At 47.0% G+C, this 21,769-nt stretch overlaps 1 protein-coding gene across 1 annotated transcript in view; it reads right to left on the minus strand.

Moving 5' to 3' along the window:
* LOC104536342 (axin-1-like) overlaps nucleotides 1-21,493 on the minus strand; it is a 38,245-nt gene extending 16,752 nt beyond the window's left edge. The window contains exon 1 of the mRNA XM_010178921.1: nucleotides 20,519-21,493. Within this exon, the coding sequence (XP_010177223.1) occupies nucleotides 20,519-21,396 (878 nt within the window). The 5' untranslated portion in view covers nucleotides 21,397-21,493. The remainder of the gene's footprint in view (nucleotides 1-20,518) is intronic.
* Between the last annotated feature and the right edge of the window lie 276 nt (nucleotides 21,494-21,769).

Here is a 21,769-nt window from a genome sequence, read left to right on the forward strand (position 1 = left end):
AAACAATGTGCCAAGGAAAGGAAGCAACTGCTCTGCATACTGATTCCCCTCCCAGCTTGGATGTGGCTCCTGGAGGACCACTGCCAGCCAGCTGCCAAGAGCAGCCCCCACCATGCTCGGGCAGAAGGTTGCTTCTCATCCCTCTGTCACAGGGACTGCCCAAAGGAACAGTCGGGCTGGTTGCGGCTCTCCTGGGCTCATGCAGCAGCAGAGCTCTTCCCGCAACCTCTTTGGGTCTCCCAAGCCCAGCAGATAAAAGGGCTGTGGAGCCTGCAGCCACTCTTGGTCTCTCCTCAAGCAGCAACTAGGGCTCACTCAAACATTTTGGGGAGAAGGCAGAGGATGCAGTCCAAGGAACACATTTCTGTATTTCTTCCAGGTGGAAGAAATTCCTTCTTCAAGGTGCCAACGCAGCACCCTTTAGGTGAGGAGGCACACACGCTTGCTGACAAGCCGTGCAGGGAGCAAGAGCCACGGTACCAAGGGAAAGGAGGAAGATGTGCCAGAAACATGGGGTTATGGCAGCTCTCAAAGTCACCTCTGTGTGCTCAAGCGTGCCAAGGCCAACCCCGAAAGCACTGCTGTCTCTAAAAGAAGCCACATTTAAGAAGGTAACATTACAAACCTATAAAATAGGGTTTTACTGCTGTCGAGTAGCTGGGACATGCAGAACATGTGTTGCAGGGAACATAGCATGATTTTATTAGCAAACAAAGCCATTCATGCAGAGTGGCCCAAGTGGAGTGGGTTGAATTAAGAGAACAATAGCAGCTCATCAGATGGCCCTTTCTTTCAGATCTGTCTTCAACTTACTATGCTAGCAAATAATTAAAGCAACTTGGAAATACATTTTCATCTGAAGAGCCTCACGTTATTAACACATTAGATTAAAATCAAAATAATTGAGAATGTAACCTATTCCTGATGCCGTTCATTAAATGACTAAATCTAAATCATCAGCGCTCAGCCAGCCTCCCCCTCTTGGAAACTCACTTGTGACCAACTGACTATTTGCTCGATTTAGCCCAAGCCAGCACTTTGCAGCTATATGGACACTAAACAAGGTGGTCTTTTGGCACTAAACACAACGCTGCCTCGCTGCCCCAGCGCATGGGTCACGGGAGAGATGCGGACCCCTCGAGCTGTCCAGTGGAAGATGTGCTCAGGCTCAGATCAATCTGAAAGGGGAAAAAAACCCCAGCCCTGCTGCGTCAGAGGCTAATGCTAACCATGTTTCAAATTGGATCACGGATTCCAGTTTCCCAAATAACAAAACAATAGACACCAAAGAGGAAAAGTGGAAACTGCTGCTCGGGGAAGCTTGCCACGACATGCTAGCTGGAAGTGTGCTGGGATTAAATCCTGCTGCAGCCGGGCTGGGGCTCAGCACGCCAAGGCAGCCCCCAGGAAAGGCACGGCTGGCTTCTCCCTTTTGCAGCTGCCTGCTGCTCTGACCGCCTCCCTCCCTGCTCCATCTCTGGCTCTCCTTGCGGCGCCCGGTCGATGCACATATTTATGCTGCTCACTCACCCCGGGGTGGGAGGAATGAGAATAGATGAGCAGAGGAGATGGGACAGCATGGGGATGGGCTTGGGTAGGACAGACTTCAAAAGTCACACAGTGGGCTCTGGCTCTGAACGTCTTTGCAATGGGCACCCCTGCAGTGACTTCAGGGTCTAGAGTTGCCCCGGTCTTGTTTTATGCCTAACCATTTTTTAAGACTTTGCTTTGCAAAACCACCAGGTAGGTAAACGGAGATGTTGCTGTTTTAAAGCCAACATGGGGAACAGCCTGCCTGTTCATGGCTTATATTACAGATTTGCCACAGGAGACCAGTACAAATGATAAGGCAGCATCGCCCTGGCTTAACCTTTGTCAAAGAATTCCTAATCTTCTCCAAGATTAGACTTTTGTTCTTCTTAACTGCCAGCCCAACATGCCATCTAAACTGCAGGGGGCCAGGCCCACAGATACAAATTAATTACATCAGCTGTAATTCACACCTCCGGATGCTTTTGAAGCAACTCTTAAGTGCTTTTGTATAAGACACTTGGAAGAAAAAGCGCTAGTAGTGTATCACAGTGAAATACAGATTTCTGTTCTGGAAGGGACACTACACAGATTAAACCCTAATATCCCAATGGGTGAATTCCAGCAGATACAGTTTGTTTCAGTGCTGGTCTGTGTGTCTATCAACTCACAGAGCCCAACCAGACATCTCTAGGACCTGCCACAGCAGAAATAAAATGGCCATAATGTGAGCTCAGTTCATCACCTCGTCAACCCACGCTCTGGGCCAGAATCCAGCCCCTCTCCCCCACAAGGGCTCAGACAGAGGAGCACCCCAGTGCCGCAGACAGCCACCCCACCACCATCCTGCACACCAAAAGGAAGCGGAAACTTCACTAAGGAAGATGCTGTTCCTTGAGGGCTGGAAAATCCCCTGTTCTAATGCAAATCCTAATGTACCCCCACTGCAGCTGATTGAGCTGGGGCCTCCAAACACCACCGATGTGCAAACAATAAATGAGAAGTGTTTCAGCTACGGCAGCCTTTGCAATATGACCTTGAGGCAAGCAATATGCTGTGGCCAGCGAGTCTACGGAGAGCAAGCTCAGCATTGCCGCTTCGGCCAGCAGCAGACTTGTGGGCAGAACAAGACCAGGTACCTGTGCAGTCGGTCCCACAGCTCAGCACCTGGCAGGGAAACTTTGAAAGATTCAGTCAATCCCACATCGGTTCTGCACAGCTTTCAAGTGAGGATGACAAACTTATTTTCCTATAATTCACTGGAAAGACATAGCAGAGCAGCTCAGTTTTCGTGGAGGACAGCTCCCCATCGCACAGGGTGATAGCTGCAGGAAGTAGGAGACCTGGCCATGCCTGAGCAGGCAGCACTGCCAAAGCCATGCACATCCCGACCCTAACCCATGCAGCGACAACATCCAAAGGGAAACCTCCATACTTCAGTCTCCCCGCTTCCTTCCTGCTCCTTCAACCTGGGGACTACAGAGAGAGAAAACCACCAGCAGCTTCCCGATGGATGGGCAAAACCTTTTCCCATATCAGACGATCACTACCCGAAGGCTGATGGGGAGATAGTGGCCCTAAGCTCATCCTGCTGGAATGGCACCTCAGAAATGCCAGTGGCTTTCTGCCTCTTGTCTCTCCCAGGAGACAACTTTTAGCCATTTTTTGCAAGTTTAGTATTCCTACAGTGACCCTGTGCTACACAAGAGCAACTTCCAAGCCAATTAGAAAATTAAAAAACCCCTCCAACACTAAGGACTAATTGCTTAAGATAAAACCACCACTTATCTCCCAAATGATTTTCCCTAACCCTTTGGTGCACGGCAGTTCTCCTCTGAATAAAAACGTGAGCTGTTTACCCAGGGTGGGATTTCCATGAGCACCTGTAGATGTGTCAAAAGCAAGGTCAGTCAGGAGAGAGGTTTAGGGTTTTTTTGTTATTTTTTTTAAGGCAAACAGCTCCAGCTTGGAAAAGCTAGCATGCAAGATTTCAGGCCCTCAGATTACCCTCCTGGTCTGCAAGAGAAGCAAGAAAGTGAAAGTCAAACACAGGTTGAGAACAAATGTTCCAAGTTAAATACATTAATCAATTAGATGGCTGGAGTGAAAATGCTGCTCAATGCCCTCAAAGAGGCCGGGAGAGGTTAACAGGGGGAGATGTGGCAAAGCTGCAGAGAAGAGGACAGCCATCCCCCCATGAAGTGCTGAGGTTGTGTGGTAGTGAAGCATTAAGACATGTCTGAAAATAAACACCCTTTCTTGAATTCAGGATTTATAGGATCAAGCAGAGAAACGCAGCTCCCAGGCCCATCTTCAGAGGCACCTTCTAGGCCTCCATGGTGAATCGGAGCTGCTCCCCAGCACTCGTCCCCTAGGAATACAGAGTTTGCATCCTGGAGCAGCAGCCAGGTGGGTCCCCATGGTCTAAGTCCTCTGGATCTTCCAAAAGCATGCTGCTCTCGACAGAGGGGTTTCTGTGGAATGGCAAAGCACTCCACGCATGCATGGATCCTGCAGCACCAAGGCTGGGCAAGGACGGCAACCACCTCTCCCTGCAGACCCTGCCCATAGACCATCGCAGCTAGAACAACAAGAGGACCCTGACACAAGGCCAAACTCTTTCTTTGCACAGTCTGGAAAGAATCCCAGCAATTTCAATGGCGGCAGTCTCCCTGCCTGCCATCTCCCATGGATTTTCAGTGCAGCTCCTCGACTGCTGAATGCCAGCCGGACACCCTGCACAAGCGACTTATTTCAAACTATTTTAAACATTTTCAGCCCATGTTGTTGTGTGCCGGGGTAGACTTGGGTGTGAAGAAAGCATTCGTTGAGTTAACTCTGCTTTACTCGGCAACTGGAACAAATTTCATCACCCCCTACAAGTCCATTCTGTTTTCTATTTATACCGCAGCCATTTGGTGCAGGACTCAGGAGCAGTAGGAACAGGTGATGTAATGCACTGTACAAACAGCATTCTGTTCATACAGTGGGAAAATAAAGTGCATTCTCTTGGTTTCTTTGATCACGCTTAAAACAATCAGATTAGAAGTCACAGATAACCCAATACATGCTGGAGATGAAAGGACTCTGGAGAAATAAATCACCCAGAGTTAGATATTAAGCAAGATTTCTCTCTCAACAATCAACTTATCTGCGGAGAGAGGAGGAATGACCATGTGGTTTCAAAATCCTGCCAGGCATTTTATTTATTTTTATAATACCATAAAGCTACTCCACCCACTTTTTCAGAATGAACGTTGCATTACACAACACATCAAAGGGACTTTATGGCCTAAATTAAGCAATAAAATAGTTGAGATTGTGCGTTATGCTGAAAATTGGCTGGCTCCTGGTGCCTGGTGAGATGGGAGGTGAACACTGCGTGTTCAGAGCACCTGAAGAAAGCTCGGGGCGGCATGGCCTGAGGTATCAAAGTGTGTGGCACTTGCGTTTAATAGACCAAAGAGAAGTTCAAGGCCTTCAGTGCCCGTTGTAACCATCTCTTGCCCAGGGGGACGGTACCAGCCCAAGGCATGGCATGGGATACTGGTGCTGGCATGAAGAGCTGGTGCATTAATAGGATATGGTCTTTCATGCCCATGACCTTTAAGGTTTGGCTCATAGGCAAAGCTCTGCTGGAAACTGGGGGCTTTATGGATGTGGTTCCCCAGCTTTGACAGCAAGCCATGCCTTGGGAAGAGGAGATGGGAAAACCCGGGGGAAAGCTGTTGGTAGGTCTGCAGCACAGCCACACTTCCCACCATCTGGCTGTCTCCTGCCTCTCCTATCATGACAGAAATTACACAAAAATTAAAATTAATTAAAGCCCCTCTTGTTTTCTGGCTTATATGCATTTTTAATTGAAAAATAACCAGGCGATGGGACACATAAGAGTGGTGCGTTGGTGCCAAGTTTTTATTTTCTAGCTCTGCCTCACATCCTTACACAGAAAGGATAGGGATGAGAGGCTACAAAGAGAGGAGAAAGTTGGCAGGTCCACCGCTCCAGAGCAGAGCAGGGGCTGGGTTTCCACGGAAGCAGCTCAGGAGACACAAGTACAATCAACTTGCAATGAGACACGAGCTGGTCAGTCCCACAGACCCGGGTGTGTACGTGTCCTTCCCTTCCCGCTCTCAAAACACAGGTTTTAAAAAAAAAAATAATTAATTAATTTGGGCCCTATCATGATTTTCTGCGGCCTGACTCATTGTGTTTGATCTCCCAAGGCTGGCGAGAGGTGTTTGAGCCTGCCCTGGGAGCCCCCGGCGCTCCAGCCAAGCACCAACAATGACTCGACAGACCTGAGCGCCACTCCTTCCATCTATCAATAGAATCACTGTTGGGTGAGCTGACTCACTGCTCTCCCCAAGAGCTGTGGGGCACCGGTTCTCCATCAAAAGAGCAAAAATAAAACTAAATAATTCTATGTTTGCAGAGAGGTAGTTTAGCAAGAAGAGGGTTTTTATTTTAAGGTTTTGTTTTTAGGAGGTTCCTCCAAAGGAAGCAGCAGAATCAGCCAGGCACTCCTGAAGGACGCTTTCAAGCGGCTCTTGCTTCTAAGCCACGCTTAAAGGCACAGTGAGGAAGACATTTAAGCCTACAGACTGCATGTAAGGAAAACACACGTGCACAGAAGTTCTGCAAACCCCCAGATACGTGAGCAGAGCCGTTCATAAACCAGCTTACCTTGACACAGCATCTCCCAGGGCTGCAGCAGGGAGCGAGAGGGCTTTTCATTTTCCCTTGACGTCTCTCCACCCACTTACACCGAATGTAAACCCCAGACTGGCCACATCAATCCACGTTACATCTTCCTCCACCGCTCCCCAGAGCTGTGCTTGAGCTCAGCACAGCCAAGTGGAGATGAAGGAGGGGTAAACGTGCCCTGTCTGACACTTCTGTTGCCGCTGTAAAACTTGAAAACCACCCAGAACTACAACAAAGAATTCCCAAATAATGTCTAAGTCCAATTAAGTAATGATGCTTGATGCTCCACCAAGGACAAATGCAGTTTGGGAAGATGACAACAATGAAAGCTTCAGCATAAGTGAGCTTGACATGAATCCAGGGAGATGCAAGTTTACAGGTAGACCTTGGCCACGCAACACACCCCCAACCAAGCCTCTCCAGCACTGCAGACCCACGTTGCCAGCCCATGTCCTGTCCTAGAGGAATGCCAGCATGGTTGGGTCAAGGGCAGCCGAGCGGCAGCAACAAATGGGACTGGAGGACCAAGTCCCGGGTGCAGACATGTGGGACTGGCATAAGACATACTTTTAGTCTGCAGTAGATCCCAGTTCAGTATGATTATTCAAGACCTGTTCTCTGCTCTACATCCAGATACCATCACACACTGACGAGAACTGGGATTCTCTGTATCTATCAACTTCCTTCAGGCTGCTAAGCTTTAATTAACCGATTACAGTATTCACAAACGTCAGCAAGGTATATCACATCTTCTGATTAACTGCATCTAAGCAATTAATTCCAATACAGCCTATTCCTCCTGAAACTTCACACAACACATCAGAACGAAGAGATGCTACTACCTTGCTAAGTAGACGGCGGCCGTTTGAAGAGTGTTTGAAGAAAGTACAAGCCAGACTTCTGCACAACAAGACCTAAAGACGGTATTTAAGGTTTCGAGGTTCTTTGAAGACCTCCACGACTTTAAAGGAGAGACCAGTCCCAGTACAAACAAGTCACCTGATGCAATTACAAGTCATGGTGGAGTCCCCAAACTTATCTCAATCAGACACTCTTGATTTCCTGTTTGCGGCATTGACAAATAAAAAGCTCTACATTACAGGTAATTATACTTCACAGAGGACAACAATTAAGAAATAGCCAATTACATTTTACAAGCCTAGGATAATCAAAAGCTTCCTCAAATATCTAGAGTTGCAATAAGCACTTAGAAATGGCAACTCCCAACAAATTGCAGGTAATTTAGAGCAATTTACACAGATGACATATTTCCCTATCTGTGCTTAAAACCTTCAAACTCGGTTCTGAAAAATACTGCAGGAGTTCCTGGAATGTATCACTGCTCATTTCTAAAAATAGTGCATTGCCCAGTCCCACCTTCGCTGGCCTCGGAGGGGAGATGCAGGAGAAATCCCCCACCAGAGGAACAGATTTTAGATCAAGTGTTCAAAAACGTGGGAAGATCCTCATGTACGTACCAACAAACAACAACAACAACAAATCCATTCCTTCTGTGATTTGAAAAATATGCTCGATTTCAATACTGCATAATTTGACTTAAGCCTCATAGTTTTTAAAGGAACAGTCTCCTGCTTTATCTGTAACCCAATGCTGTAGCTCCCATGCGGTTAATGCATAAGAACCAGGATCAAACAGCAAATGAAAAATCATTACATGACTGAGAGGAAAGGAAACATACCTTTCTCATTTTTAAAGCTTAACCTTTTAGATGGGAGATTTAAAACCACTCCTAGTGGTGCAGAAGAGGAGAGATAGACAAGGTTAAGATCTTGTGTAGATGGCTGTTGTAGTACGGCAGTTTCATCCCTCACTTTTGATGCGTATTTTTTTGGGGAAAAAAATGCTGCTTCTTGCTCACGCGGCTTGGGTTGCTGGAACAGCACTTCTATCTCCGAGCAGGGCTCACATATTGTATTTAATGATTCTTTCCAGTGATGGCTCCCTGTCTCCTGGCCACCAGTTCAGCTGCTACTGCCACTACTTCAGCTGCACGAGCACATGAATTTCTGCAGGGCTCACTGTTGCAGAGAAGCTGATGAAGTCCCTCAGACACGCATGTGACAGAGGAGGATCTGCTTCTGAAGTTCTGAATCTGAGGGATTTGTCACTCCTGAGATCCTCACCACTGAAACACTGCTCTCTATTTCCAAATTCATGCTCAAAATACATTAATACAGAGGGAACTGAGTGAGAGCAAAGGATGAAATCCAGCAGCCCAGCACAAATACAAACCACAGTTGCAACGTCAGCTGGGGAGGGGGACTTCGTGCAGAAGGGTCCCCTGTATAAAAGGGTGAGCTTGTAAAAACCTGTTTAAGGCCCGAAGGGGTTGACTGTTTAATACACAGTTAGATCTGCAATGCGAACAGCTGACCCAAAAAAGGAGGAAAAATTTATTTTCAAACTCTTTCTCCACCATAACCACACTGGCACAATATAGTTAGAAAGAGACCTCTCTACCATACTCCAGGACTGTTTTCCTTGTCCTCCATGCCAAGCGCAGAGTAGCCTGATGTTATAAATCCTGTTCACACTCAGTTATCACTCAGGACTGAACATAATCCCCTTTGACAAACCTGCCTGGTTTATTAACTTGCTAATTACAAGAGTTAGATTATTTCAGATGCTTGCTCTTACAATCCTGATTTTGCCTACTTTGCTCATCAACGTATGAATGTCCAATTTAAAAAGAAAAACTATTTTTTAAAATTCAAATTTTAAAGGAAGCACATTTTTCTTCCCTGTTAATTGCCTTCTGTGGCTTGGCAGCACCTTTGTGGACAATAGATGTTCCTGCCACTACTGTCCCACCTGGAAGAGAGGTTTGGCTCCAGTCCCACCCTCTTTCTTCAGCTCAGGCTTCCAGGATGATTTCAAAGCTGGGAAGTGAGAGGATTATGCTACTCCGTGCCACCCGAGGCAACACACTACTCCTAAGTCCACAGCCCCAGATGGGCTACCTGGGAGGGTTTCTGACACTGCTGGTGCCAAGCCACAGGCAGTAATTAACAACAAGAAAGGGTTGCTCGTAGCTTGACTGCTGGCAATGTGGTTGACAGTTCCAGAGAGAAGAACCAATGTGAAGTGTGAAAGGGAGCAATCCACGCAGAGCTGACTCAGGGCCTCGTCATCAGGGACCAAAACCTTGATGACCTTGCTGAGCCCAACCAAGCAACTGCTGCCTCTCAAGTGTATCCTACCATCAGGGAGGCAAATCCAGTGAGCTGTGGGAAGCACCTACTCTTCTGAGCATGCAGAAGAGCTGTGGGCAAGCACTGGAGGACTGCAAGGCCAGGATCTTCACTGTACAATCAGCAGGGTATCAGCTCACTCGCTAGAGCTCCAACAAGCCATCCCTCCCAGGCTGAGAGTGCCCAAGTCAGTGATATTTGCAAGGGACAGTTGGCTCTTGAGGCGAGGAGCTCTAGCGCTGCATCAAGAAAGGAAAAGAGATCTACATAGGGCCAGCTGACTTTTCTGCCAAGACCACTGCAGGGTCAGAGAAGCCGCCTTGAGCTCTCGACTAAAGCTGCAGCTGCAGGTCTCAGCAGCAGAGGGGCTGAACCAAGTACTGGGGTTTCTGCCCTCCTCAAATTTGCTCATCTCTTCCATCCAAGCAGTGTGATGAGGCAGCGAAGCTTGACTGGTGAACTGTCCCAGGGACTGAGGGCACCCTGCTAATGTCTGGATCAGAGATGCAACTTGTGGGTGTTGGAGACCCTTCCCCTCCTCTCCCTGCTCTGCTGCAGAGTGAAAGGCAGTGCAGGCTGCAGCCGGCACCCATGCCGTGCCTCTTGCTGGAGGAAAAACGCATCTGAGCCTGATGAAAGAAAGGGGAAGGCGTTAGGTCCTTGGCGGTGACACCGACTGTGGCAAGGCGTTGGGTGCTCGGCAGTGACACCCACTGCAGCGCATGCTGCCCGCCCGGCCACGTGGGCAAGGGCCCTGCCCTGTGCGGATGCTTATCTGGGCCAATGAGCAGGGCACGGTGCTATGTTAGCATAAAAACAACAACTCCGAACAGTTTTCAGCCAGGTCAGTGTAACACGTTTCTAAATTCCTGGCAATCACAGAGAGAGATCTGTGTGAAAAGTGTCCCTCCCTGAGTGCAGGCTACCTTCTCCTGAATACCACAGGGCTGAAAATAAAATACTGAGTTTTGCCCAGTTGGGCAGGAAGCACCAGCACCTGCAATGACACGTCACGAGGAAAAGCACTGTATCTTCCAACCCCCCTAAAATTAGATGTGGCCAGTATGCTGCATCCCAGAGAGACCATCCGAAGGGCCTTCCCTCTCTTCTTCCCTGGACCGCTACAATCCATACAACAGATACTGCTGGAGGGACATAAAAAGAGAAACAGCCCACAGCTTGGCTGTCCACACAAAACTGCTCCCCAAGCACCTCTCCACCCATCCCATCAGCATGTCTGGGTCGTCCAAGTGCTACAGCCTTCGCCACCCAAACCTACAGAGAGCAAATCTGCATGAAACAGTTATGACAACGGTGTGAAATGCAGCACCCTGCCTGTCCTAGCGCCAGCCTCTGCTACAAATGGTTCCACCTCACCAGCCAAAACTCCAGAGTCGGTGAGGCCGGCGGAGACAAAGGTGTGCTGGCTTTACCTTTGAAGGGCTTTAGATCTGGAGCACTCGACACCGACAAACTGCTGAGACAGGCATTTACTCAGGTGTATAAACATCGCGGACGGCTAACGCCAGCCTTTCAAGAATTCTTCCCCAAAGCTTAAGAATAAATTCAAAATGTTTTTAAATAATCATGAATGAATAATTCAATAAACACTTTCTACATTTTATCTTCAGTGGCTGACACTGATCGTGAAGCTGTTATGTTTTAATATAATTACATATTCCCACTTACTTGCACTTAGTGTGCAGCAGAGTACTTCAGGTAGCAGGAAACCTAGAACATGGGCTGACATTTCCTTTTGGCCTTCGGAAGTGACAGAACAGTTAGCACAAAACTTAATTTATTTGAGATGGGAGGGGGAAAGAGAGGCCGCAAGTTAATTTCCCTTAGAAGCCCAATAGTCCCCACCCAGAAACCTGCACACAAAAGAATACTGCCTTTTAAACTGGTAGGTTAGGTCTGAGACCAGAGCGGAGGTTTGTCAACCGTGACAAGCTACAGCTTGTTTAACAGTTGACCGGAGGGTTGGAAAGCCTAATAAAACCAAAGGGCCTTCCATAACAAAGCTGCTGCCACTTAAGGAGAACATTCACACCCTTTCTGGAGGTTTTTCTTTTTACAAACATACAAAGATATCTGGAGCCACTAAAGTGAGCAGACACACCAAAACCCAGCTGCTATAAACTGAAGCTGGAAAAAACTGAAGCAAGTGATAAGGAACACAGGGAGAACAGTGAGAGTAACCAAGAGTAACTAACCGCAGGAGGAGATAACAAAAATGCTTCGTGACCTCCCATCACTTGGATGCCTTTCTAAAATAGACGTTTCAGCCTGACCACAAGTTATTGTGCAAGATTCACTGGGTGAAGCTGCGTGACCTGTTATCTCCAGGATTACCAAAGGAAAGCTCTTCCCATGCCCATTTGGAAAGGCTTCTCTCTTCAGGAGGAGGAAGGTTTATGGATCAGTTTTAGTGGGCTCCTCCAGCGTCTTCTGGGGAAGATCCAAACCCACTGCCTGGGGACAGTGGGACGCTCAGCCTTCTCAAATGCCTCCAGTTGGGCTAACGTCCCCAGCTGGCAGCACCCGCATCACCCCCTGGTCACAAACTTTACTGCGTGTACCTGGAGGGGAAAACCCACACCGCTATTTCATAATGCAACAAATCCGACACTGCCGTGACGCATCCACACATCCATTGCTGCCCTTTTCCATCTCGTTTCAAGCTCATCTCTTTTTGCCAGCATCGGCCCATCTTGAAGAAAAGAGGGTCAAGCGAGCCTTTTCAAAGACACTTTTCCCAAGAGAGGAAAACAAAGTTTCCCCAAACCTGCAGATGTTCAAAGGCACGTTAAATGTAAATACTTTCCCAACAAAGAAGGTGACTTCTTCTGTTTCTTTTCCTGGCAGAGCATTACACCAAGCACCAAAGGACTTGGGATGACGGTCTTCGTCCAGCACACCCAGTGGCTTTCTTTTGTGCCTTCCCTCAAGAAAGCCACATTTTTCACTTCCTAAGAAATAAATGTTATGACAGTCACATGGACCGAATTAAAAGTACAAAGACAAGGCTTCTTAGCCAAAGACCCCAACTTTTTATTAAGAAAATAAAAAATACATGCCCTGTGGAAATCTAATCTGGGTAGGGCCATAAGGAGAGCAAAAAGGTTCCAAGGTCATGTTTTACAATCTTATGAAGCAGGAATGAAGCTGATGTCTGAAGGAGGCATTTCGTGCTGCAATCTGTACAGAGCTTCCCTTTCTTCAGCACGCTGCAAATGTTACAGTGCAAGAACTTGCTGTCTTTGCTGGGGCACTCTTATTTAAACACAATAAAGCCCTTGTGCAGGAGATCAAGGCTGTATTTCATTGATTTGACATGATGGTTAACCTGTGAACTTTGTCCCTACTAATAGAATAATTTCTATTTGTTGATTCCTCTTTTGGGATCCTCAAGGGTAAGAGTCGCTTCAGCCCAGCTCTCATTTGCATGTCTGGTGCCAAACGGTTTTACAGCTCTAACTTCCATGGGGCAGAACCAGGAGAAAGTCACTCCAACCCAGTGGCTAGAGCTGGATATAGAGTCCCCACATCTCTCTCCAGGGATCCTATCTGTAATTCCCAGGAGCTCTCCTGCGACTCAGTTCTGATTTGTACTTTGCTTTTGAAAGCTTGGAGAGGTCCTCAGCTACCAAATGATCAATTCCCACATGAATATATGCACTGGATGGAAGCCCCAAAGCAACTGCCTGGAGCAGGGTGGCAGCAAGGGCAGACCCAGTCTGAAAAGCTGACTGCCAGCCAAGAAGATGACCAAAATTAATGACTGAAAAGAGTAAATCTGTTGAACAGAAAAACCACAGTTTTCCAGCAGAGATAACCCACTCTAAATGTGGACTGCTGAGAAAAAGGCAATCCCACCTGCCCACGCTTACTGCTCTCCTACTTCCAGCACCAGCATTTCTCTGAACACACCCTGGAGATAAATGACAAAAACTCTAAACCTGCAGAAAAAAGGAAAATTAAAATGGAGAGATGGAGAGGACTGAGATGCTCCAGCCTGCAACAGGACAGGGGGATATGTGGAGGTCCGAGAGTTGAAGGAAGAACAAAATCCTGTAGCTTCTGGTGATCAGATCTGGAGATAGGTTCAGAGATTAACAGGAGGTCCTGGTGCTAACCAGTGGCTCTCCCTGGAGCATCTAGGAGTTTTTTCCTCAAGCTATAGTTTTCCCTCCCTCCACTGCTTTTCATCACAATAGATGAAAGCTATTCATCTGTTAGCTATTCAGATCAGCTAAAGACCTTCTAAAAGCTGATATTTTAAGGACAGGTTGTATCTTGGAGGCCACAGGACCAAAAAATTCCAGGTCTCATCACACAAGTGTACTTTGGAGTCTTCAAAGGTAAAATCCAATTTCCACGTGGGTTTTATAGAATTTGGATAATCTGACTTAAAACTGCAATGGGTCTACTTAAATACATCACTGCCGTAACAACGGTGAAGAACCCAGACCAGTGCTGTGAGTAACGATGGTTTTGCTTTTACACGCAAGCGTGACCTGCTGCAATTTAATTTCTTTGCGTGACTTCGGGCAGAGCAGCCTGCTCTGGCACATGGCAGAGGGGAACAAGAAGATGCACGGCTCCAGAAGAGACCTTTCCTGAAGTGCCCAGACGATGAGCAGGGGTTCAAGGCTGCACCTGGGAAGGGGCATCTTTGCCCCCGATGAGTAGAGATGGGCGCTGCAACCCCCAGAGCAGCTCAAATCTAAGCCACGTGTATAATGCAGTGGCAGGAAACAGAAAATGAGCCTCTTAACAAACGATTCACCACAAAATCAGCTGAGCACTAGGGATGGTGTATTTCCAAGAGGACTGTCTTCTCTGTAGAGTCTGAAGCTGCACTTCCAACTGAAGCAGGCAGTAATTAGCTAATTACTACCATCAGGATGGATGGTGTTGGACCTGTTTTATATCTGATACACTCAAAAGCCTCGCTCTCCTCCGGTATTGTTCCACTTCCCAATCACCTCCCCTAACCTGGCAGCAGTGCTGTGCCATCCCATCGCCACGCAGGAGGTTGACAACAAGGCACGAAGGACAACCGGCCTCACCCACACCGCGACGGCACAACACCGGCCGCTCCATGCCACCAGGCTGAGCAAACCCCTGCTCTCAACCCAGCGTCAGATCTTTTCAGAAAGATGCTCAGAGTTATATTCACCAGCAATTTGACTTTTTAATCATTTCAATTACTGTGACTAAAACCCTTCAATCGGAACAAAACCAGGAAAAAAATAACCCCTCTCCTTCTGAAACAGCCTGCCTAGCTTAACAGACCGTACCAAATCATGAAGGTTTTTGCTTTTGTGGGCTTCACATATTTCATTTAATGCAGATAATTAACCTCAGTTTCTAATTTCAAATCCTGCACATAAGGAAGCAAAGTGATTGAATACATTCACTGACAGATGGAAAATTAAAATATTACTACAGCTTCTGCATGTGACTCAAAAGACAGGGCCTTGCAAAAGATCTTTCTTCTTTTATTTGACCGATTAACTGTAATTTGCTTAATGGATTTAAGGATGAGCCTAATAATCCAATGATATTTCCAGGAACTGATTTAGGATATCAGCACCTCCGTTCTAAGATTTTCTTAAACACAGCAATTTTCTGTACTACAAACACAGACACTTCTGAAACTAGATTTTTCCACCGATTCTAATAAAATCGGGTCCATGATTTATTTTAAATGCATGGCGATTGTGTGACTGGCCTTGCACCGTCCAGCCACGGTGCTCCAACTTCTTGGAGCATCTTCTGAAGGCCCAAACCCAGGGATGGCCCATGACCATGGTGTGCTCCAGCAGCCAGCGACCCAGCGCCGTGGGCAGGGAGGACATCTCACACGGCTTGGGAAGGTGGGGAAGTCAACAGCTCCACCCTAACGTGAGGTCCGTGTGTGCTCTCCCCGCACCCCCACACCATTCTCAGCCCCTTTTCCACCAAGAAAGCCTGGCATAACAGGATTTCACAGTCTGTCTCAATAGTTAATAAATCCAGGATCTAACAGACTATTAAAGGAAAACATCCAAGAGGCAGTAATTTTTAAACATCCAGTGGTAACTAATTATTCAAGGGATTAGTCCATTATAGCAACAACAAAGAAACTCTTAAAACATAAACCCAAGTTGAGGTTGAATGGCAGATCAAAACCAAGGTGTACCCGCACCATGACCCACCTCCTAGGTGCACATCTTGGGATCGGTTCAGCTCTCATTCAGCTTTTTAGCACCAAACTCTTTCTGAAACCAGGCAGACCCCAAACCAGCCTGACTTCCAACTCAGTTCTCAAAACTCAGTATCTCATGATTTCTGCCAGCATTGTAAGTGCCCATCAACACAGGACCATCGCCAACTGGACCAGATGGGACGTGGCTCTGTCTAACGGAGCCATGAAGCCCTCCAGGGATGCAGATCCCCTCCTCTCTGGTTCCTGTTCCTGGGTTGCATCGCACACCTCATGAAGATTTTTTGCCCACCCAGTGTCCAATCTGAACTTCCCCAGCACCAAAAAGTGGAAGGTTTAACTCCCGTTTCATTCTTTTAAAAGAAAAGCTTTGGTAACCCAAGCAAAACTCAATCACAACAAAATAAGGTAGCTGCTTGCTGGAGCAGGGGAGAAAACACTATCCATTTATCAAAAGAACGTGCCTAAAGCTTAACTACCTGTCTTCAAAAAGAAGCCAAGCACTAATCCATAACCAAATGACAAACACACCACTACTTCATCTTGATTTGTGTAGAGGCAAAGCTACGGGCACAAAAGGTATTCTTCTTCAAATAAAATCCATTTTAAAACTTGGCAACTGCCAGTATAAATACTTTACACTGTTAATATAAGCATTTCAACATAGAAGTTTCATCAGCTCAACAATGTATTTAAAAAAGCTGGCGTAACTTCTGTGCAAAAACACCATCAGTCTCTGTCTTGTATATCTTACAGCACTGGAGTCACTAAATTACCACTTAGCGCTATTAGCATCAGACCCCACCTCCCCGTTAGACTCAGGAACTTCTCCCAGGAACAATGCAGAACCAAAACTATTCTTCTGTAACTTATTTTCTTTAAAATTGGAAATAGCCACAGACTCCAAATAGGCTTGTATCAATTACAAGTGGTGCTATGGGCCCGGCAATTTTAATTCCAGCTAAGTCAAGCTGAGCATCCAAACTTTTCTTTCCGCCTTTGCCTATAACATTCAGTAGCTGCTTTTTTCCAGAAAGCAACCTCTCCTGAAGCTCCAGTAGCCGAGCTCCAAGCTGCACACACTGCTTCTCTAGTTAGAAGCAGCATTGCTTTTAACATGTAATGCACGCCTTCAACTTTCTAAACACAGACTACTCCTGCAACAGCGGTTGATTTTGCACCCCCACTTTTCCACACGTTCAGTGCAATTAACACCAATTCCTTCACCACACAGTCTTGAGTCAGAAGTGTGCAATTTAATATTTAAACACCAATGAAGCAGCAAACCTCAAAATTAGGCCTGCCAGCTAAATTTTAGCTTCCTTATGATGCAGGCCCAGTTTCTGACCACTGGACCATTTACGCTGCCTAAGCAATGGAGAGATCCCGCATCTTCCCTGAACCAGCACCATCAGAAGGGCTCTGCCGGTGATTTCCACCAGCCCTGGCAGAGAACCACATCACCCATCCTCTTCATCTGAGCCACCAACATTTGTGAAATACCATGAGCTTAGTCAGCTCAGCACTCTGGATATTAAAGCTTAGATCATGTAGCCAGCCTCCTTTAAAAAAATACAACCCACGTGTATATCAAAGTCCCCACTGGGAAATTTCTCCATCTGTGCCTATCAGCTCCACCAAAATATTGACCTCACCTACCACCACACATCCTCTCATCACCAACCTCCAGGTCTCCTTTTCTACACGTTGTGCACTTCATGACACGGGTAAAATCCAAAGCAACTGGCAGAACTAACCTAGGTCTCCCAGCTTGGTCTTTCGGAAGAGGCGATGGCAGAGCTGCTCACACAGAACACCTCGTGCTCCTCTTCCTTCTCACCACCGGAAGAAAGCAAAGGCCATGGCTGTGAGCACCACTCCCCAACACTTTGGCAGTGGGAGGGGAACCTCTCCTAATGCAAAGCTAAAGCAGTGGCAGAAGAAACCGACCCCAATAAAAGACACAACCGTCCTCTTTCACCACCAAACACCACATTTCCAGCTTTGTAAGACATGTGCGTTTTCCTGGAGCACTCGAAAACCAGGCTGCAGGGTGGTTCTTAGGCACAAGTTTAATTTCTGCTCTTAGGATCCAAGGAACGCCGTCCTGGCGTGTCAGAAGAAGGTTAATGAACGATTTAGCCGCCCTCACAACCACGTTAGTGTCACTTTCGGAAGCTGCAAGTTAATGCCCGAGATCTTCGGGGGTTACCCTCTTTGAAGTTCACTGATCCATAACCAATGTCCAATTAATTTGCAGGAGCCTAACTATAATGACTATTGGCCTTTTCCTATGCATACAAAAACACAGTGGGTAACGGCGATGCTTTCAGCTTTTGAATATTCTCACATACGCATGCACATTTGCACACCTTCAAAATATCCAGCACTAATAACGATATGTCTTCTGCCTTTTGAGGAATTCTTTACATTTTCTCTCCTGAGAGCAGAGCTACCGTGTCAAGATTTATGAACTTTCCGCTGCAAAAATTTTGGACCCAATTCAAGATGCTCATTTGGTAACAGAGAAATACTTCTATTGCATTTGCTCAGATTCCTCTTTATTTAGGGTTTCCATGGGAGCCAAGGAAGAGAAGTTCAATCTTGGGAAGATTAAACAGGCCCTCAGATATAATGCAAAACAGCTTATTTCAACATTCCCTCAAGAACAGAAACAAGAAATTCTTCCACACATATGCAAAAGAAAGGGGTTGTGGAAATTTCCAAAATAAATTGAGACCCAGCCTTTCAAATGCTGCACGTAGCTATTGCTTCTTGCTGCAAGCAGCTCCACAAGCTTTCAGCACACTCACTCAGGTGAGAAAGTAAATGAACAAAGACGTCTACAGGTTAAAGACACTACAGCTTAAAAACCAGCTTACTCAAGACAGTTATTGCTATACAACATCCAGGAAGTAAGGTAATACAACCACAAGGTCTTGCACGAAGAGGAACAATCACCTCAGTATCTCAGCAGGTTTTTGTGACTAAAAAAAACCGCAGGTATTACACAGTTTGGTAGCATCTTCCATCGTGATGCTCTGGACACTACTAGAGCTGACATACCAACATTTACAAACTAAAATACATCACTTATCTTCAGTACCTCCAGGCTGAGAAATGACTCCTGCACTGGTGAGAATGGTAAGCGTTTCTGTGCCTCCCCAGCTGACAGGAGCATCAGCAGCCACAGTGACAGGCTGTTGGACACTACGAATTAACAGTAACACATTTTTTCTGACCTCTATCCCTCACATAAAGATTTATTTCATGCTGTTCCAATCTGGTATGAAAGTGCCCAAGACTGAGGAATTCTACTCCAAAATGCTTCTATTTCACAGCACATTTCTTAAACAATTTCATAATCTGACACAGATATATTCAGATAATGGTAAAGGGTTTTTTTTCCTGAAGCCAGGGCTGCAAAGCGCAGTGTTGCACATGGGTTCTTGCTACCTGCTCTAGTAAGGAAAGTAAACACAGCTGAACCTCAAATGTTATTTTCAATCTTAAAGCCATTATCGCTTAAATAAAAAGTTACTTAAATCATGGACTTTTCTAATCCTTCGCTTATGTCGAGTACCTGACTGCTCAGTGAAAATGCACTTCAAGAAACATTCAAGGTTTTTATTAACTCCATGGGAAAGTCCCAGGACCCTGGGATTTTGTTTTTCCGACTCCTGATTAAAACAGCGGGAGTCTGCATGAATTCCCCTTTTTTCTCCCCTGAAGAGTTTCACATGCAACATCCCCCTCCTCAAAATCTGTAAGAAAACAAGAATCAAATCGAAAACATTTCGCCAGCTGAAAGGCGCCGAGACCTTGCACAGGGCGGGATGCGCTTCCAGCTGCCAGGCTAAAGGGACAGCCGAGGGAGATTAAACACAGAAATGCTTTTCATAAGGCAGACGGCTTTGAAGAGGACAGTACAGCTACTTCATTTCGTAATCTTCACAAAGTGTCAGATTTTAGCCTAAGCAGGTCTTAAAACAAGGAGATTTTATTAAAAAAAAAAAAGTTGGAATGTGTTCTGGCCAGGTTCTGTTGACTCAGCAAGGGTTAGACACACACACGCTTATTGATCCCAGAGAGCTCCCTGCTAAGTTAATTGTCTGGAATTTTAACTGAGCTCTCAGCAAGTTTCAAAATCCATGTTGGCTGGAAGTGGGTGGGGGACCCAGAAAAAAAACAGCCTGCAAAACTGTGCAACTTCTCCAGCTAAAAAAAACCAGCCATTACTTTGATGAACGGAAAAGCTGCAACAGGGAATGGTTTTAACTGGATTCAGTGATTCTGACTTTGACACCACTAGAATTCAGTGCCGGGAATCTCGTGCGCAAAGCAGGATCATTAGCAGGGAGCAGCATGAATCCCGTTTGACCCACGCAAACATTACAGAGGTGAGGGTATGTCCTGCAAGCATCCTGCAGCCTCTAGTTGCGGCTCATCCCAACAATTTCCTGGTGTATTTACACAGAGTAGTTTTACCATGAGCTCTACTCGCCCGCGTTCCTGTGACTGAACAACAACCTGCTGTCAGTGTGGGCTACAGACACTGCGGCTCGCTCGACTCCCTGCATGAGCACGAGGACTGCCCACGGCTCTGCACTGCCCACCAAGCCCTACCTGCTCCAGACCACGTCCAGCAGCAGTTTACCGGGGCAATCAGACAGGAACAGCCGAAGACACCTGCACAACACCATCCCGTGCTGATGCAGATGCTCCCCCATGCCCAAGTGCTCCACACCACCCAAGGTCCTCCAAGGCTTCCCATCACCCCTGCGCCTGAGGCGGCTCCCCGATCCATTCCCCAGAGGCCCCCTGCAAAAGGAACGCAGCCTCGGCGCTCACCTACCTGAACTCCCTCCCCTCGCTGTAGCGCCGAGCAGAGGCGGCGCGCTGAGTGGCCGTCTCCAGCAGCAGCTTCTGCGTGAGCCTGCTGGAAGGCGCCGAGTCCCTGCTGGCCTCAGGCTCGGCCTCTTGGTCACACTTCCACTCCTCATCCTCGTTCAGAGTCGGCAGATAACCGGGTAGCCCTTTACCTGTCCCAGACCCTGAGCTCGGATCGCTATATATTTTTGGACTTTCCCCACCTGTCCTTGTGTATTCCAAATAAATATCCGACTTAAGGAACAAAGGGTAGGTATTGTCTTCTATCATGCACTGAATCTCTGTTTGGGCCTGGTCAAACATGTCGGGGTCAATCTGCAGTTTCATGACGCAGTCTTTGATGAAGCTTTTTGTGGCTGGTTTGATCTGCCGGGACACAATGCCGTTGTTGTCGAGGATGTATTTTTTGTAAATGGCTTTTGCCAGCTTGAGTCTTTTTTCCTCATTAGATGCGCATGGCTCCAGCTTCCTGAAGCCGCTGCAGGCAAACCAAAAGTCCAGCAGATCCGCACAGTCCTCCTGTTTCAGGAAAGTCCTGAAGAGGTTAATACCATCTTGATCATCCAGCAAGGAGTGCAGCGACTCAGCCCACTTCAGGTAGGGTGGAGTTGGCGAAGCACTCCCCTCGGGCTCATACCCCAAATCCAAATCAGAGCGCCTTGGTGTTGCTGTGGATGTCTCATTTCTAACCACGTCGCTTTTACTGGAGTAGAAACTGTGGCTAACTGGCCTTGGATCTGTGGACACGAGTTCCCCCTCCTCCCCAGGAACCGGTGGCCTTGGAGCATCTTCAGTGAAGCTTCCTCCAAGGTCCAGGGGGAAGCCTTTCCCCTGGATATTCATTTTTCTGGTCCTTGCTTGTGCAGGCACAGCGGGGAATGAGCTCAAATCTCAAATCACCAATATCTGTAGCTCCAAGGTGAACAAGGTTGTTCGGCTGAAACAGATGAGAAGAAAAAAAGTGACTATCACTGTAAATAAGCACTCTAAGATCACAAACCACTACTTTTGCTCTGCACCATGATTGTATTCATGCCTCGTTTTCAGCAGAATCAATGGAAAAGCTCTCAGCAACTTCAGAGAGCACAGAACGGGGCTCAAACCAGGCACCTTCTAAAAATGACAGTTACAGAATATCCCAAAACTTTACATTCAGCATCGCTGATACTGCTCGCACTCTGCTAAAACAGCAGCCAACTTCCCAACTTTGGTGGTT

The sequence above is a fragment of the Mesitornis unicolor genome, unplaced genomic scaffold, assembly GCF_000695765.1.
Source record: "Mesitornis unicolor isolate BGI_N332 unplaced genomic scaffold, ASM69576v1 scaffold54822, whole genome shotgun sequence".
In the NCBI taxonomy this organism is placed as follows: Eukaryota; Metazoa; Chordata; class Aves; order Mesitornithiformes; family Mesitornithidae; genus Mesitornis; species Mesitornis unicolor.